This window comes from Ostrinia furnacalis, unplaced genomic scaffold (assembly GCF_004193835.3).
Source record: "Ostrinia furnacalis isolate ACB-3 unplaced genomic scaffold, ASM419383v2 OfSCF4144, whole genome shotgun sequence".
NCBI classification, from domain to species: domain Eukaryota; kingdom Metazoa; phylum Arthropoda; class Insecta; order Lepidoptera; family Crambidae; genus Ostrinia; species Ostrinia furnacalis.
In genome coordinates this window covers 231,213-249,503 of record NW_021134383.1, presented here as the reverse complement: position 1 = coordinate 249,503, position 18,291 = coordinate 231,213, and the positions used below count along the sequence as shown (strand labels likewise).

Here is an 18,291-nt window from a genome sequence, read left to right as displayed (position 1 = left end):
AAATCCGCTGACTTTGATGTTTATTTGACAGTTCGACTGACAGAATCTGTGGACAGAATGCTACAAACAAAATGCTACCTTTGGTTTCTGAACGAATTCAATTATAACCCGGCAAAATATGGAAGATTCAAATGATATTGACTTTCTTAGTAAGAGGATTCAATTCGCAAGTGGCGACGTAGCTGATAGATGCGCACAACAAATTCATGGCAAAACAAAACAATCAACAAAAGTTTATTTTTAATCGCCTTGCAGCGCCACTTGCTCAGTTGCGTTCGTAGCGAGGGTTCGCGGGGAGTCCGCCTGGGTCCCCTGTCCGCGAATTTCCGTGCTATTTGCACGATTCAATTTATAGTGCGTCATCAGGAGTCGGAGTTTCATTACAATAACTGTATCAGACCGTGACCAGCCATGATTAGTTATCCATTGGTAAGTTATATTTACATACATTAATCACTTCATTCGTATGTATCTCTATTATGTACCGTTTATCTACAGGTATGATGACCACAGTAACAGAGGGCACAAGTAATTTTATACAGACGAAACCTTTTTATTTATATGGTCTGACTAAATGTTAAACTTACGGTTAATATTAATTAAAGCTGTACCAACGGCAGTACTATTCTTTAGATTTTTTTAATCAAATTACTATAAATAACTGATTTTGTAAAAACTATGTAATTAACATAGCTGGGCATTAACTCGTTAATCCGTTAATCGTTAATTAACGAAGTTAACATTTCTATTAACGGATTAACTTTTAAGTTAACTTAAAAAAATGTTAACGGACTCGTTAACTTCCGTTAAATTATCCTAAGTCCGTTAATCGTTAATCCAGTACCTACTATTTACCAAAAAGATACAGCAGGCACGCTGAAAAACGCTAGAAAAACGCGTTCTGACAAGTACGTTCGGGATTCCAGAACTTCCAGAACCCAAAACAAAAGTTTTTGTAACCAGATCACTAACGACACTTGTTAGTAGGTATGTGTGGGACAACTATTGCAACTGAATTTAAGACCAGTTTTCCTGAACCGATTGAGCTGAAATTTGGTATACTTATGTAAGTACGATGACAATGCAATGTTATGGTACTATTGAGCTGGTCTGATGATGGAGTCATGAGGTGGCCATAGGAACTCCTAAATGAAACGGTGGCATCGCATCGAATTTGGGTTCGTTGGATTTGTCTTTTCGAGCACTTTAGTACTAGATGATGTCCAGGGTCCTGATGATGGAGTCAGGAGGTGGCCATAGGAATTCCTAAACGAAACGGTGGAAACTTGTCGAGTTTGGGTTTGCTGAATTTGTCTTTTCGAGCACTTTGGTGCTAAATTGTATTGTAATTGAACCAAGGCTCTGATATTGAGATACTTACTACTAAAAAGTGAATAAAATTATAATAATTAGAAAACTTTTTTAAAAACTAGCTTTTATTCTGAATGCAGTTGTACTAAAACGAAAAAAATAATTGTACTTATGCAAGGTTCAAATACCTAATTTCGAAAGCTTGTAGCGCAAACATAAAAGAGGAATAAATTCCATGCGCGATACAAGCTTTCGAAATTATTTGAACCTTGCATACAATTATTTTTTTCGTTTTATTATCATGTGTTAACGGATTAACGATTAAAGTTAACTTGCGTTAAATCTTGCGAAATGTAACGTTTTAACGTTTAACGAAGTTAATTTTTTTATTAACGGTTTAACGATTAACGAAGTTAACTATTTGATTAACGGTGCCCAGCTATGGTAATTAAAATACGTCTTAATAAAAATTTCCAAATATTATTACGTGCTCGGTGATGTAGGACCTAAGTACTCAAAATGTTTTCTTTAAAAAAAACTTTTATTGCTTTAAAAAAGTACCAAGATGTATTGGCGCGGAGTATCTACTAGGAGACGGCGTTGTGTGGGAACTGGCGAGGGTCTGAGGGTGTTGCTTGCGCAGATGAAGCGGCTGGGCATGACGGCGGGCGGGCTGGTGCCGTTCTTCAAGTGCGTGATCGTGTACTTCGTGGTGGTGCGCGAGCTGGCGCCGTCGCTGACGGTGGCGGCCGGCAAGTGCGCGCCCGTGCTGTGCCTCATGCTGTTCGCGCTGCTGCACCCGCCGCCGCCGCACGTGCGCGACCAGTGAGTCCTGTACCTCTAGCATGAACAACTTTCGTCTTCGAATCGTTTGCATATTCGACAAAATTCGATACTCAACCTTCGAATTAAACGATAACGTGACAATTTTGATTCTCAAAATAAGTTTCGTGCAACCATTTCTCATACTAAGTTCACTTTACGACACGTTCACAAGGTCGCTGTTGTAGTTTTGGTACTAAATCTTTTGATGGCGATTCGAATATGCAAACAATTTGAACTCGAAAATTTTTCGTGGTAGCCGTTACTGCTCGATTTCTCCTTTTAGCGCTTGGAAACCGAACTTCGGAAGCACTCATGTAGAGTATTGTAGAGTTTACGCGGGACTCTACCTCATAACGCGGCGAGATCCTTTCAGCGCGCCTACTACATCTTCTCCCCGTGACTTCGTTCATTACTTAGCCATAGATTCATCGCAAATTCACAAGCACCTATTGTACTTAAAATAGAAATTTAAACAAGAAATGTTAATACAGCTATAGTCGCGAAATGCGATGTGCGCTTTGCATTGAGTGCATTTCATTCGAATGTTTAAAAAATGTTTTGCAGGTTCTCCATTCTCAAGAGACTGCGCGTTCTTTCAGAGTTGGATAGATAGGTATTTACTTCCAATTATCTTCAATTTCAATGGCAGGGTGAAGTGAGCAGTCATTCATTATCACGTCGTGTCTAACTACTATCTGCGGACAACGCAGGTCTACATACGCAGAAAATATACATAAACGCTGTAAATGGTGGACATAAACAACAACCGTATCTCCTCAACTACATAAATAAATTATAATATCATTCTACAATCAACTACTTAAGTATGTGTTTGTGACTTCTGGACATTTAAACGGGTGCCTTTTCTCTTCATATTAACATACTCCCTAAGTGATGAGTCACGTACGTCACTGGAGTGCAGTTTTATTTTCTTTGTGTGAGGATACGCTTTGTTTATCTTCAACTGCGAGTCGATTTCATCGGCAGTCAATAAACTCGGGACGCAGCGAAAGGTCATCTAGATAGAAAAGATAAGAGTACCTAGATAATAATCAAGGTCACTGGTAAACCTAAAAATACCCAGTTAATGCGCAGTTCGTCCCTAACTTACTTATTACTGTACCTACCTACATCTATACTATACTGCAAGGACCAATTTTTGTCAAAAGAAAATTTAACCATGTCATGTACTGTACATAACATAACATGTATGTTTATGTATTACGTTATTATGGCATATTTATGCAAGAGTTGCAACGTGTTGTTTGATTTGTGCGGCAACAACACCGCGTGCGAGGTCTCCGCTCGTACACAAATATCTGGGGCTGCGCGGGGTCGGCGCCGATCGATCTCAGACTCTACCATTTCTAGGAAACAGGCTGAAAATAGACATGGTCTGCACTCGTATGTCTCACTATCCGTAATATTTTATTTTCTTTACCACTAGCAATAATTATAAAAACCCATGTTATTATCAACGTACCTGTTAATTAAATACCTATAGATAGCTTGTATGTTTTAATAAGTACAAAAATATCCAGTAAATAAATATACAATTTGTTACTATCAATATTGTAAACTCTTTTTATATCACCTCGATGACGCTTAAGGGAATGGCATTTTCTACCTATTGAAATTACTAAACCCAAACGAAAGGTCCTGGGTTCAATTTCTGTGGGTCTTGCTAAGTAGGGATGTCGCTACATTATCGCTCGATTGACAGTAGTCTACTCGTAGATGAATAGTGATTAGTCTAGATTTAGAAAGGAGCTTTGTTGGTTTGAGCGCGGCTAGCTTACGCTTTGCGTTGTGGTTGTGTGGCAGGGGCTGGTACGCGTCGTGCGTGGCGACGGGGCTGGCGCTGTCGATGGTGGGCGACGCGCTGCTGGTGTGGCCCGAGTGCTTCGAGGCCGGCATGGGCGCCTTCGCGCTGGCGCACCTCGCCTACCTCGCCGGCCTCGGCTTCCGCCCGCTCGCGCTGCACCTCGCGGTATGCAACCATCCTCGTCTACTTCAACAGCTTAAGATCCATCGCTGCTCCGAGCAGCCTCTAGCGATAGCCGGTGCCACTCAATAGAGGCTTCAGGAAAATCAAAAGGTAGTATAATGAAAATTATACTGAAATCTATATTATTGCTCCAATTCACGACGAAGCCTAACCTCGAACAAGTTCAAGAATTCGAACAATCCTCCATTAAAAATTCTTCAACATTAACCTTTTACCTGTAGCGACCTTGCGTAACCTAACATGCAGTCAGTGACTGAAACATTATGTAATGTGTACTTATGCAGATTTGCAGACACGCAACAGCTACATATTATTATGTGGCTAATAGCCTACATATTATTATAAACAAGATTTGTCCCGCACTAACTAACAAGCGAAGTCAATATAAAGCTTGTAAAAATAGGTTGAGTTGAGGACTGGGTTGATCACCTATTACAAAAACACAAAATAGTAACACAGATGTATTTACACATAATGTCATATTTTAATATTGGACTCGCTACTACACGAAGCACCAAAACCAGCGACAGACCACGACTTAAAATCAAAAAGACGCAGAATGTGCGCTTCGCAAAATGGCTCAACTCATGTCAACGGAAAGTCTGGTCTTCCAAGTATGATTTATTATGGTACACCGGTGCGTTGCGTTCCGCAAGCACCAGTACAGTAGTGTAATGAGTGGTCGGGGCTGCGCAGGTGGCGTGCCACTGCGCGACGGCGGCGTTCCTGCTGCTGCTGGAGCTGCCGGGGCGGCTGGCGTGGCTGGTGCCGCTGTACGCGGCGCTGCTGGCCAGCACGGCGTGGCGCGGCGCGGCGCGCGGCGGCCGGGCGGCGCTGGGCGCGCTGCTGTTCCTCGCCTCCGACGGCCTGCTCGCCTACGGCATGTTCGGCGGCCCCATGCGCCACAACCAGGTACCGTTGTGACTTCTAACGCCGCAGACGCCTCACCTGTATCCCTGTTTTGTCAGCAATCGAGATATCCCTGTCCCTGATTGACCTGCACGCTGGTGACTTCACCGTTTCACATCCTAAACGGTTGTTGACGGCTCCCCTGAAAAGTTTCAAGCGAGGGTTTGTTGCAGCTGTGGGTGATGTCGACGTACTACATGGCGCAGATGGCGCTGGCGCTCAGCGTGCTGGACCCCACGCCCGAGGACTAGGCGCGCCGGACCGCGGCCGCGTGCAGACGCCGCTGGACTTAGAGGACCATCAGAAATGAGGAGAAGCGAGCTGGTAAAACAACAAGACGACTGGAGTTCCCAGGTGTCTGCCGATTTTCAAGATCGGTGTAAGATTATTGTTCATATGGTATGGTTGTAATTCTTCCATGATTTAATCGTTGGTGTTTATGGTGTTATACAGGTAGTTAGATCTTAGTGTAATGAGTTTGTGTCGTACGTAGTTAAGTAATTTGTTTGGACAGTATCGGTAAGAGTGCGGCAAGTGGGAAAGTATGTATGCACAAAAGTTGTGGAAACGGTCTGTGATATGCGTCAGTCACTGTCTTCTCATTATTTTAAATACTAATAATGTTATTTTAAAAACGATAAACTTTGAGGAGTCATTGATTTTGGAGTGTTAAGTTCGACAAGAAGATGCGTGCAATGGCTCTCGTGTTTGGTATCGAATAACCAATTGGCTCACAAAACAGAGTTGTTAGCGAGTGCCAAAGAATATTAAGTCGAGCGTCTGACGCAAATGTTTGTCTTTCTTCTTGAAAACGTGTATGTTATCCGTTTATGTTGGTAAATAATCCAAAAGACTAACTAAGGTCCATAAGAGGGCTTGTGATCCAGAATGAATCTTTGTATTTGTGATATCATTAGGTATATCCGCCTTTGCTATTTAGGAATCCTATCGACAATATCACGTTAACTAAATACTGTAGATAATATCATGACATTTCACATTACGAAATGTATATTTTACGAATTTTGTACATTCCTATTGTATTTAATTTATCTGACTTATGTGTGCTGACCTTTTGACACGTGGAAGATGAGCGAGCTTCCGTAACTTACGGAGAACGAGTTCTACATCTATTTGTATAAAACAAACCACTTCAAACGACTATGTGACGCCATTGGAAAGTCAATCCGGCTCATCAAACAAATGGTCTCAAGGTAATGATATACAGGGTGGTGACCCGTTGGTGGGCGATCATACAAAAGGATTAATTCTACTGCTCATGTGCAGGAACAATGACCAAAAAAATGACGTTCCCATACTTAATTGACTGATCACTGATGACAATTTATATCAAAGGGAATCTTTTTAGAAGATTTGAACTTCCTTTTTGGAGATAGACAACTATCATAGTTGTTGCATTTGAGAAGTAGAATCTATCCTTTGTTTGATCACCCACTAATGGGTTATCCTGTAGAAGTCACAACGTACTAAGTGGCTTCATGTCAGGTGGTCAATGGTATATGCACATTTATGTGTATACTACATATTTATTTTAACTTTGGACTGTTATTGTATGAGACGTGGCTGGCCACTGCAAGGCGCTGGCCAGTCGCGCGTAACTCGGAGGCGCCTCCGCGCAGCTGCCAACCACAGCCAACCAAGTGTTCGAGACACCAAGACTTAAGTATTTTTGTATCGTCTTTTATGTCATGTTTCGTCTTTTTGCACATATTTTTTTTGGTCTGGATTATGATTCAGCTGTTTATCTCGTTAGTGATCCGAAAGAACTGGTACTGTGTCTTCTGATTTAAGCCCCTACTCCGCTTTGGATACATCCGACGCAATCTGTTTCTATCCTCACTTCAGTATACTGATGTTCATAGAAAGGCGTAAAACTTACGCGGAGTATGATCCTCCTGTTTAGTGACATGATCCTTTTTCATGTGATTTCACACTATCGTATCTATCACAGAGACTGGTTATCGGTTTTCTAGACGACCATGTTTGTCCAAGATTGGTAAATATACACTCGACAGCAAATAAATCGAACCACACGCGACTCGAACTTTAAAGATTTTCTTTTGACACAATAATGGTGCCCCAACAATATTGGTGTTATTTGAAAGCCCAATAAATATCCTTAAAGAAAAACACATTTAATTTCTTAATAAATGATTAACATATACCATAAATGTGACTTGAAAAAAGACCTCACTTTGGGCTCACCTCTGGGATCAATTAGACCAAATTTTATGGTTATAAAACCAAATAATGATCACACGTGTCCTCTTTAACAGATGGATAGCGATTAATCCCAACTTAACAGTTTTATAGCCATAAAAGTTGGCTCAAGTGTAACTATCTATTTTTTGAAGAAGTGACTCTGGATCCTTCTAAAGAAACATTTTTGGGGTAAAAACCTTTCCTATAATGAAATGAAGTTTAGAACTAGGCTTTTGAATGGTACCAATATTGGTGTGAAATGCATACGTTTCAAAGTGCTTGTCGCGGGTGGTGCGATTTATTTGCTGTCGAGTGTAGATTGTCCGAGTACGAGCACAGAGTACTTGACCTTGTTGCGCCTGTGCAGAAAAGATATCGGTATATATTTAGTATGTACTGTATTACATGTTTAGTATTAATATTGATTGTTTATATGGCTCATCACAACTAATAGTGAATATCTTTATAATGTAGCTCAAGTTCATTTATTCGTAATCGTAAATAGTAAAGTTGATGAAGGAGTGCATATAATATAAAATTAGAAGAATCTCCAACAATTAGCCGGCGTCATTGTAATAGTATAATAATAAGGACTTCTAAACATATCTGTACACGGTAAAGTTAGCTCAAAAGTAAGACCTTTACACGCGACAACACTTTCTCAACTGGGCAGATGAGGTGATTACAAATTATAGACCCGAAAAAAAAAATCACTTCATAATAAGCTCCACTATACGAGTACATTGCCCCTGCATGACGTGGCGTCTGCGTGTAAGGCTCTATCAAGTTTTCAATGCAAGTCGAAACTCTTCTGTAACGCTTACTATCCTATAAATACTTCGTATTAGTGATTGTACCTTTTAGAAAGTCTATTTCATGTTATTTTGTGTAATGTAAGTAATATTTTGTTAAATGTTATACATCTATTGTATTCCTAGTTATTATACCTAAACATAAATAAATATATGATAATATTGATACTTTGTTTAAATTCCAACATCCATCCTATTTCTTAATGCGATTCGTGATTTGTGTAAATAAAATACAGTAATTATATAAAAATATTTATTAAAATATACTTAGATAAACTTAATTATATTACAATAACAACAACTCTGTACAAGAGGCAGCGGCCGCGACCTCGCGCTAGAGCTCTCTTGGAATAAAAGTACACAATTGCATGTGTTCCTAAGCGACATAATAACATCATTGTAAAGAAAGATCATATTTACAAGCTGTGCGATGTCGCACGTGTTATTTATGAAATCATATTAAAACATTTCATTTTTAAACATTTGAATTTATTATTGGCGCCTCAAAATGCGGTCACTCGCATGTCGACTGGCGGTATTTACAGTTTTATTGCCGATCTTTAAGATTGCGAGCACGTTATAGTTCAATATTCATTTCGGGTTATGAAAATATTTTTTATGGTAATTCAGTAATTTATTTATTTTGCGGTATACGATTTTAGATTCTAAATACCATATGAGCATTTTTGATGCCTAAGTGGAAAGAAACTTGTACCTACTGTTTGTTTCTGCAATAAGGCACAATTTAAATTTATTAATTGTAATGTTTCAGAGTCTGATTAATAACACACGAAAAATACTTTTGTTCGATCAATTTATCTGATGGAAAATATCAACCAAGTTACACTACTCATAATGGACCATTATTAATATTCTTAATCATTTTTGATGTCAATTGTTTATTCAACTTAGTTAAGATAACAAAAGAAAGATGTAAAGACAAAGCTGAGGCAAATTGAGACATATTATAATCAAATCCAAAACGTGCCAATTTACAAGAATTTACTTTTTCTTGCCGCAATGCGATGTCGTGTCATGTCACCGGTTACAATGGAATCACAACTATGCTCTTTCTTAGCAATTTTATATTAAAATTTGTCAGCTCAACGATCACTCATATGGAAAATTTCCCCCTTCATGCAATATCGGATTAAGCGTATTACTACTTCTCTCGTGACGGTAATATTTTTCAAAGTTGACGTTTTTACATCAGTAAATAAACACCCCTTCAAACCGAAAACATGGTCGCAAAATACTTTGAGATTAATCGAAGTTCCCGTTCCACTCACGTGTGTGTATCGCTCAGGCCCGACGCCTGGTGTGTGCCGTGTGTGTGTGTGTGGGGGTGGGGGGCAGGCGCGGCGCATGTGTGCGTGCGCTACTCGCGGCGCAGGTTGTCGAGGCGCGCCTGCAGCTCGGCGTCGGCGTCGGACACCGCGCCCCCGCCGCCCGCGCCCCCACCCGCGCCCGCCGCCACGCCCGCCGCCTGCGGGGTCTTCGCTGCGGGACACGTCACACGATCACATTACACAATTTATTGTATTGACCCGTTGCACTATGAACCAAAAGCTTAATCTAGCTGGACAAAAAGGGTCAACGCATATCTTTCATTCGTTTAGCAAAAACGATAAATGCAGTCATTATTTTTAGCATAGAAAGCCAGCCAAATCTTTAAAAGTACTTAGGCTAAGGTTTAGCATTATACCTTAGTACTTTTACAGAACTAATGCAAAGATGTTAAAATATCAAGCACCAGTATAAAAAAACAATAATTTATAGCCTGACCAGGAACATAAAAACCCTGGCACAGAGGCGCTTCAATTGCATTTGATAGTGCAACACTGAGTACAGTCGTACATGTGTTAAATTGATAGGCTAAAGGACAATGACCAAAAATGTATGGAGTGTGGTCCAAATGTCCACCACTAACGAGACCTATGTAGTAAAATAGTCTAATAAATACTGATTTATTATAACCAAATCGCAATCAAAAATATGCTGTCAGTAAAAAGTTATGACTGAATGAAAAGTCATGTTTTTTACCTCTTCATCCGAAAAATGTTCTTGATATCATTCTATCCATCGCACATTTTGGATTAATCTATGCATTTTATGTCATGTCGCTTAGTGTGCCGTGTTAGAATTATCGCTAAAAGAAAAAAAAATAAGCTCAGAAGAAGGACAACAATATTGTAATTATGGTCGGGTGTTTGCTGCTCCGCCCCCATTGGTTGTAGGGTGATGTTATATAACCTTAAACCATCCTTGATAAATGGGCTATCCATAACCAAAATATTTTTTCAAATCGGACCAGTAGTTCCTGAGATTAGCGCGTAAACTACTACAATTTTTCATACGGTCATAACTTTTTACTGATAGTTTATTTTTTTTTCGTCCCATACTGAAAGTTTATCTCTATTTGATGGACTATAAGCCAATATAGGTCTCATTAGTGGTGGACATTTGGACCACTTTTGGTCATTGTCCTTTATGTATCAGGATTCAGGATTACGGGCTAATTTGATATTTTCATAAATTAACGAACAATATTATTAAAGATAACCTGGTTTAAATAAATTAACACCTTTGCTGCGGCAGTAACTTTCTAATACTTTCCATTCCTTCGGTACAAGGTCAGTAAACCTGGTATTAAAACTTACATTGTGGCGGCACAAGGCTTAAAGACCTTGTAATATTTAAGATATATTAATTTTATTTTTGGCTTCATGTTAATAGATATTGTGTTTTTTTTCTTTGAATATTAATAATAATGCATTTATTGACATACACCTGAAGGCGTTCGTGAATAACTTGTTTAGTATAAAAATTATATGTCAGTCAATTTGACAACCTTTGTCGGAAACATTATTCAATGAAAATATTGTCCGAACCCTTAGTATTTCTCTTCGACAAATACATTAACACATTGTGAACCACTTTTCTTTCACAACTATAAAAATATTTTAGCAATTTAATTCACAAAATCAATTGCACACATTTAAAATAAAGTTTGTTTACACTTTGACAACAATAGACTGACATGCAAGGTGACATGTCAATGAAGTTTTCAGTTACTGTTGCCATTAAAAGAAATTAGTACCATTAGTTTTCCGCAACATGGCGAGGGTTTTTATGTTCCTGGTCAGGCTATACCTTAACTAACAGGCCCAGTTTAAAAGAGGGTCAGCTTATGTTCATTTTTTTTTAACATATTATATCAAAATAAGAGTTTTTAAAGCGTTTAGTACCTATTCCAAGCCTTAAATAATTTTGTCCAGCTAGATTGGCCTTTTTATTCACAGTGCGTTGGCGTTTAGGGTTGGGAGCAGACTTCCCTTCGACATAAAGTTCGATAACGACGATGCAACGAGCGTTTGAACGGAGAGAAAAGTTTATATCAAATCGTTCCAGCCCCCGCCGGATCTTGCAATCTTAACTATTAAATCTAAGCCGGACCCGGACGAAATCTTCGCTTCTGAATATCGAACTTTCGGTACGTTGGCAAAAAATGTTTAAATAGATTTTTAAAAAGAGACAAGGTTCTATGAAGTAATGTAAGAGCTCACCCGCGACCGACAGCGAGCCGGTGGCCTGCGGCAGGCCCGACAGCTGATCGTTGAGCTGCAGCCCCAGCTCATCCAGGATCTGCCCCACCACCGCGTCGCTGCAAATAATGACATTCGTTAACACCACAATATCACACAAGAACTAATCAACATGAAACTATTTATAAATTATGGTAGAGTAACAATTTGAAACCATAACACAAACGTTTTACAACTAATAAGTGTAGTTAAGAGCTTTATGTATTTCTTTAATTTACATAGAATATGTGTGGAAAACCTTGGGGGAGGCCTTTGTCCAGCAGTGGACGTCATTTGGCTGAAACGAACGAACGAATGATGTGTGTTGATTTTCTATCTGGCAAAAGACAATTATTCAATGCTGCGCGAAGCACGTACCTTTCCGACTCGTCGTCGTCGGCCTCCATGGCCTCGTCGATGGAGTCGTTCATCATCTCTTCTTTCATGTCCATTATTTCTGACTGCTTCTCAAACTCCTGTAAAATAGAAACATAAATATTAGTATGTACAACATAAAGGTGGCGGTTTGCGTCACGTCTCTAAATCGCTCGCGAACTGACACTTCGACGATGTTGTCTAGCGGTCGCGATATCTCGTCTCGGTCGCTAGTCTCTGTCGCAGCGCGAACGGCCGCCTTTTGGCGATTATCACACTGCACCGCGCTCCGCCGCGGTACGCGGTACGACAGATTTAATCATTGTACCTCAGTTTGTATAGAAAACACGCGCGGCTCAACACACTGACAACGCGTTTGCGAACGGGATTCGTTATATGTAATCACGCGGACCGCGGCGGAGCGCGGTGCAGTGTGAAATAAGAGCGAAGTTGGAGGACAGACGCACCTGCAGTATCTTCTGTATCTGCGGCATGTTGAGCTGGCGGTTCATGGTGGCCATGGCGCGCGTGACGCCGCGCATGGCCTGCGCCATGGTGTTCTGCGACTTGAGCGTCTGGATCTTGAGCGACACGGCCTGGATGTTGGCCTTCATGAGCATGAACTTCCGCACGTAGCGCCGCGTGCGCACCAGGTCCTTCGCCATTATCTTCACGGCGTCCTGCGGGAGGGGGCGTGAGTGGAAGCTTGAAATAACTTGTCAGCTGCTTCATTTATGCAAGTGCTAACTACTGATATGAGGTGAAGTTGAATACCTAAGCTGTGTCCATTTATAACTAACATTTTGTCAGTTGAGACCTTATTATAAAGAACATGATTGAAGTAGTAGTAACTGTATTAAGTTCATAATCCTACTTCCTACTAATATCATAAAATTTAAATCAAAGTACATACAGTTAGAATCAAGGTATTTTTACAAATATAAATACAGGGATATAAATGGTATAAAATAGTAGGTAATGTGGTGTCAAGGTAAGACTTTCGAAATTTAGACAGTTTAAAAGTCAAGGTCTGTTTAAAAAAAATTATCTAAGTTGGTGAGTAACATTAATAGTCTGATATAGAGGAAAATATTTTGATTGGTTTGAACTTTCTGTTACCTCACTAAAATTAAATTTTTTGGCATCAATTCCACCAGTTAAAGGCTTAACAAAATTTCGGCATCTGCACTACATTGGCAATGACAAGGCCTGGCCGGGTCAATTTATTTTCCTTCTCGAACAGATGTTTAAATAAACAAAACATGTACAAAACTACAAAGTGTCCTCTATGTGAGTGTGGTGTGGTCCTCACCATCTGGCCCTCCTTGGCGAGCTTCTTGATGTCGGCGATGACCTTCTTCTCCTGCTGCTCCATCTTGAGGCGCTCGCGGTCCAGGTCGCGCATGGCCTTGTTGAGCGCGCGCTGGTTCTTGCGCAGCATCTCGTCCGGCGTCATGCGGTGCCCGAACAGCCACTCCATGGTTCACTCTTCAAATTATAAATAGGAGATTTATACCCGTTTTCACCATCAATCCCCAAGTTTTAAGTGACCCCTATGTAAACAAAATTCCTGCTATTTGTTACCATAGGGTCACTTAAAAATTAGGGATTGATGGTGAAAACGGGCATTAATGACATAAAACAACCTTGCATCAATCCTGAATCAGAGAAAACAATAATTTATTTTAGGAGGCAAACATTATAAGAAACATGATGTCATTAAAATAGGCAACTATTACATGATTGCGAATAAATCAAAGGTGTTTACTTAAAGTTAGATGTGTCTAATGTAAAATAGTAGTATTCTATTGTAAACAGTACAAATAACTCACCTTTTTTGGATGATGATTCACCACCAAATTACCAATCAAAACCTATTGTTTATTTTGATATTGGGGGGTTATAAATGTTAGTGGATACCTGTTAACATAGTCCTGCGTGTTTTATATTATTAAACTATTCCATAGGTTTCTTGTAAAAGCTAAAAGTAATGGATTTATGCAAATATGTAAAATTCCCCAATCAGTAAATTTTGACTAATTTGACAGATTTGACATTATGTTATGTAGTACATAGAGAAAAGTAATAATGTAGTAAAAAGCCGTCAAAGTGACTTTTTAATTTTTAATCCAACATGTTTCTAAGACATCGTTAACTTTAAAAGGAATAATGTTTTCCAACTTGGTCTGAGGGTTAACTGGAAGAGAAAGCAATAGGGCATTAAGTTCACCTTGTGAAGTTTTTTATGGTGAGTTTCAAACTGGATACTTTATCTAAACTTTGATAACTTACGCTGTTTGTTATTGTAAAAAAAAGTAATGTCAGTCTGACGTTTGTTGACAATCAATCATAATCAAAACAAACGTTTTTCGCGGTAGTTTTCACTGGTTTTCACCATTTTCACGATTTTTATCAGCTGTAAAAGTGATTTTAGATTAATTTATTAACTAAGTAATATTGTTTTTTCATACCGTTGAATGTTCGATTGATATTATATCGCACTTGGCTCATTGAATAAAATAAAACATGAGTGACGATGATGTTACGGTCATGGAAGTAGATGAGGTTGTGCCGAAACCCTCTAAATCCACCGCCAAGCCTGCAAAATCGACAGCGCACTTACCTTGGATCGAAAAGTACCGCCCCCAAGTATTCACTGATATTGTGGGGAATGAAGATACAGTGTCACGGCTGGCGGTGTTCGCGCGCACCGGCAACGCGCCCAACATCATCATCGCCGGGCCGCCGGGCGTGGGCAAGACCACCACCATCCTGTGCCTGGCGCGCGCGTTGCTGGGCGCTTCATTCAAGGACGCCGTCTTGGAGCTGAACGCTTCCAACGACCGTGGCATAGATGTAGTCCGAAACAAGATCAAGATGTTTGCTCAACAGAAGGTAATTATGTAGTTGACCCTATTGTTACTTTTGTGTAGGGCTTCTTATCCTTATGATAATGTCACATGAGCTGACTTTTGATTACAACAATGAAATGTATGTGTCAATTGAACATACAGCATCATTTTTATGTTATGTCTTTTGTTGCCAAAATAAAATCAATTTCTTTCTTAAGTTCTCTTTCATTAATTACTAATTGCTTGTTTCTGTGGTGGTCATTCACAGTCAACATTGGGCCTTTGCATTACATGCATTGTGAATGGAATATAAAGCCTGTGTGTTACAGATTAATTTTAAACCTTTTACTTGGCTTAGTATCAAACCAATTTATCTTTCAGTTGGGTAATGCTAACTTTGTATTTGATATAAGTACTCCATCTATTGGTATATACTTCATTTTAGGTGACCCTGCCTGCTGGGCGCCACAAGATTGTGATCTTGGACGAAGCAGACAGCATGACGGAGGGCGCTCAGCAGGCTCTGCGGCGCACAATGGAGCTTTACTCCAGCACTACTCGGTTTGCGCTGGCCGCCAACAACAGCGAGAAGATCATCGAGCCCATCCAGTCCCGCTGCGCCGTGCTGCGCTACTCCAGGCTCACTGATGCTCAGATACTTGCCAAAGTGAGTTCTTGTTAGTTTTGAAATGACTCATTAATTATTCCTACTTTACACCCGTAACTGTTACCTGTGTAACTGTTAGGTACCTGTGTAACTGTTATATGTCTTTTTCAGTCAGTTTCAACCAAATGACGTCCACTGCTGGACATGTCTTTTTCATTATAACAAAAATAAAATAACAAAGCTAATTAATATTATGTCATCAGCAATGGAGAATAAAACAAAGTCTAAAGAATCTCTCTCTTCTGATGCAATTTAGAACCAGATGGATCTTCTTAATTTTCTCTTTTTTGGGGTCTTCTTCTTTTCATGTCAACAACAAACCTACACAGTGTCAGCCCAAAACTCCGCCAAAAGAGTGGGATTGTCAGCAGCATTCATCAAATCCTCCTGAGTGCAGCTGCTCTTTTTTGGGGTGATGAAGGAATTCAGTCAAGACCCTATACTACAACTATGTGTCCAGGTCATAGAAGTGTGCGAGAAGGAGCAGCTGTCGTACACGGAGGAGGGCGCGAGCGCGGTGGTGTTCACGGCGCAGGGCGACCTGCGCGCGGCGCTCAACAACCTGCAGGCCGCCGCGCACGGCGCCGGCCACGTCAGCGCCGACCGCGTGTTCCGCGTCTGCGACGAGCCGCACCCGCTGCTCGTGCGCACCATGCTCGACCGCTGCGTCGCGCAGGACATACACGCCGCTTACAAGGTCAATATCACAGATTCTTTTGTCATTTTGCTTTCAATGTGCTGTTTGAAACGTGTTGTTCTAATGAGGGTTTTCGCGATTGAAAAATCCGCCAGATGGCAATACGTAAACGCGAGGTCCATATGCTGCATGATTGGTGGATTTTAACATATCTGTCGATGTCATGTCAAAAATAACCAATCGTGCAGCATTTGGACCTCTCGTCTACGTATTGCCATCTGGCGGATTTTTCAATCGCGAAAACCCTCATTAGAGAAGTACAGTCTAATTTTTTAGAAATCAGCAGAAATGTCATCAAAAATGGCCAACTGACATAAAAATATTTTTAGTCTGTGAACTAGTGATGCGACAAAACCTCTCGTTAATCGCGAAGTGAAATTATTGTAGTACTTGCGTATCATCGCCGGGTGATCGTCAAAATACTAAAAATATGAAACAAAGTCGCAACATTGAATGTGAACTGATTATGAAATTTTCGAGAACAGGAAACAAACTGTATGCACAGATGTAATCAAAAAACACACTGGACAGTAAAACAATCAATGATATCCGTAAAGTTATTAAACTTCAAATAACTAGTTGCAAAAAGTTCTGTTTGACAGTGTTGCTACTAGTGACATCTCGCTCGCTCAGTTCTTTGTTGCTCTATTTCGCTAGGGAGGTAATTTAAGATGCTATCAATGTATTGCCATCTGGCGGATTTTTCAATCGCGAAAACCCTCATTGAAAGAAGATTTTTATTTTCTTTTATTTTATTTACTTATATAGGAAAATAAGCAATGGGACAATACGTAAGCATAATTGCATAAAAAAGTAAAATAATTTCGTTTAAATAAAACCGACTAAAAATTAAACTAACTCCGAAAAAGTATACACTAAAAGTAGAAAAATAATTTTACGTTATCTCCAATATTGTCGAAGTTATCGCTGGAAAACTAAACAAAGTATCGTATATTTTTTATTTAAAATTAATCAGTAATCGGAATAAGTGAAAACTTAAAATAATATCGATTAAATTTACAGATTATTGTCTATGACTCACAGGTTACAGCACTGATGTGTCAGAGACAAGTCATAGACAATATGGAGATAACACATGATTTTAAACGTCAAGTCAATTTGACAAGTCTCACAAATTTGCATCGTCCACGTATTTTGCTAAAATAATTTGTTTCAAAGATTGATTTCAAACTTGTATAAACGTGAAAATAAAGTTGGTTACATGGGCTTGTTAAATAATGTGTATGATATTATGAACACGTAAGTGATTATGGTGTAATTGTGTATGAAAGTGTTTGTTTACATCTCTGCTGGATTCTAAAAAATCAAGGTATAGAGATTACAAAATGACCCATATTTAGGTAAATTACCAACCCACTCTTGGGTTTGACGCAGACTGTCCCATTCGCATCTCGCCACGAATTAAAACTAGTGTTTCGTCATCACGCAGATAATCGCGAAGCTGTGCAAGCTGGGCTACGCGACGGAGGACATCGTGAGCAACATCTTCCGCGTGTGCAAGACGCTGGAGGCGGGCGAGGACACGCGGCTGGCGCTCGTCCGCGAGGTCGGGCTGACGCACATGCGCGTGGCGGACGGGCTGGCGTCGCCGCTGCAGCTGGCCGGGCTGCTGGCGCGCATGTGCCGCGCCGCCGCGCCCGCCGCCGGCGCCGGTGCCGGCTGGTAAAACTCGAGCCGGAAGAAAAAAAACCCATAAACTGTCCAAACTGAAACATTATTATTAAAGCTTTCCGCCCGCGGCTTCGCCCGCGTGGATTTTTGTCTGTCACAGAAAAACTTTATCGCGCGCGTCCCTGTTTCAAAAACCGGGATAAAAACTATCCTATGTTCTTTCCCGGGACTCAAACTATCTCAATGCCAAATTTCATCAAAATCGGTTGCGAGGTTTAAGCGGGAAAGCGTAACAGACAGACAGACAGACAGACAGTTACTTTCGCATTTATAATATTAGTTGGGATTAGTTGGAATAAAGCCTGGTCCGTGAGCACGATTATGTTGCTGTCGCGC

The 18,291-nt window shown here is 40.2% G+C and overlaps 3 protein-coding genes across 3 annotated transcripts; 2 read left to right on the top strand and 1 right to left on the bottom strand.

Moving 5' to 3' along the window:
• Window positions 1–96: 96 nt before the first annotated feature.
• On the top strand, window positions 97–6,377 carry LOC114358899 (lysoplasmalogenase). Its single transcript, XM_028313061.1, has 5 exons — window positions 97–429; window positions 1,955–2,136; window positions 3,961–4,126; window positions 4,841–5,056; window positions 5,227–6,377. The coding sequence occupies exons 1-5, from the start codon at window positions 412–414 to the stop codon at window positions 5,302–5,304; spliced, it is 660 nt and encodes a 219-aa protein (XP_028168862.1). The 5' UTR covers window positions 97–411; the 3' UTR covers window positions 5,305–6,377.
• Window positions 6,378–8,327: 1,950 nt separating this feature from the next.
• Window positions 8,328–14,101, bottom strand: Vps2 (vacuolar protein sorting 2). Its single transcript, XM_028313060.1, has 6 exons — window positions 13,880–14,101; window positions 13,360–13,535; window positions 12,515–12,727; window positions 12,051–12,148; window positions 11,655–11,752; window positions 8,328–9,588 (listed from the first exon to the last, which is right to left on the bottom strand). The coding sequence occupies exons 2-6, from the start codon at window positions 13,525–13,527 to the stop codon at window positions 9,467–9,469; spliced, it is 699 nt and encodes a 232-aa protein (XP_028168861.1). The 5' UTR covers window positions 13,528–13,535; window positions 13,880–14,101; the 3' UTR covers window positions 8,328–9,466.
• A 305-nt stretch (window positions 14,102–14,406) lies between these two features.
• On the top strand, window positions 14,407–18,289 carry RfC4 (replication factor C subunit RfC4). The gene is made up of 5 exons (XM_028313067.1): window positions 14,407–14,942; window positions 15,345–15,566; window positions 16,027–16,263; window positions 17,714–18,006; window positions 18,250–18,289. Exons 1-4 carry the CDS (start codon window positions 14,574–14,576, stop codon window positions 17,948–17,950), a joined length of 1,065 nt encoding a protein of 354 aa, XP_028168868.1. The 5' UTR covers window positions 14,407–14,573; the 3' UTR covers window positions 17,951–18,006; window positions 18,250–18,289.
• The last annotated feature ends 2 nt before the right edge of the window (window positions 18,290–18,291 follow it).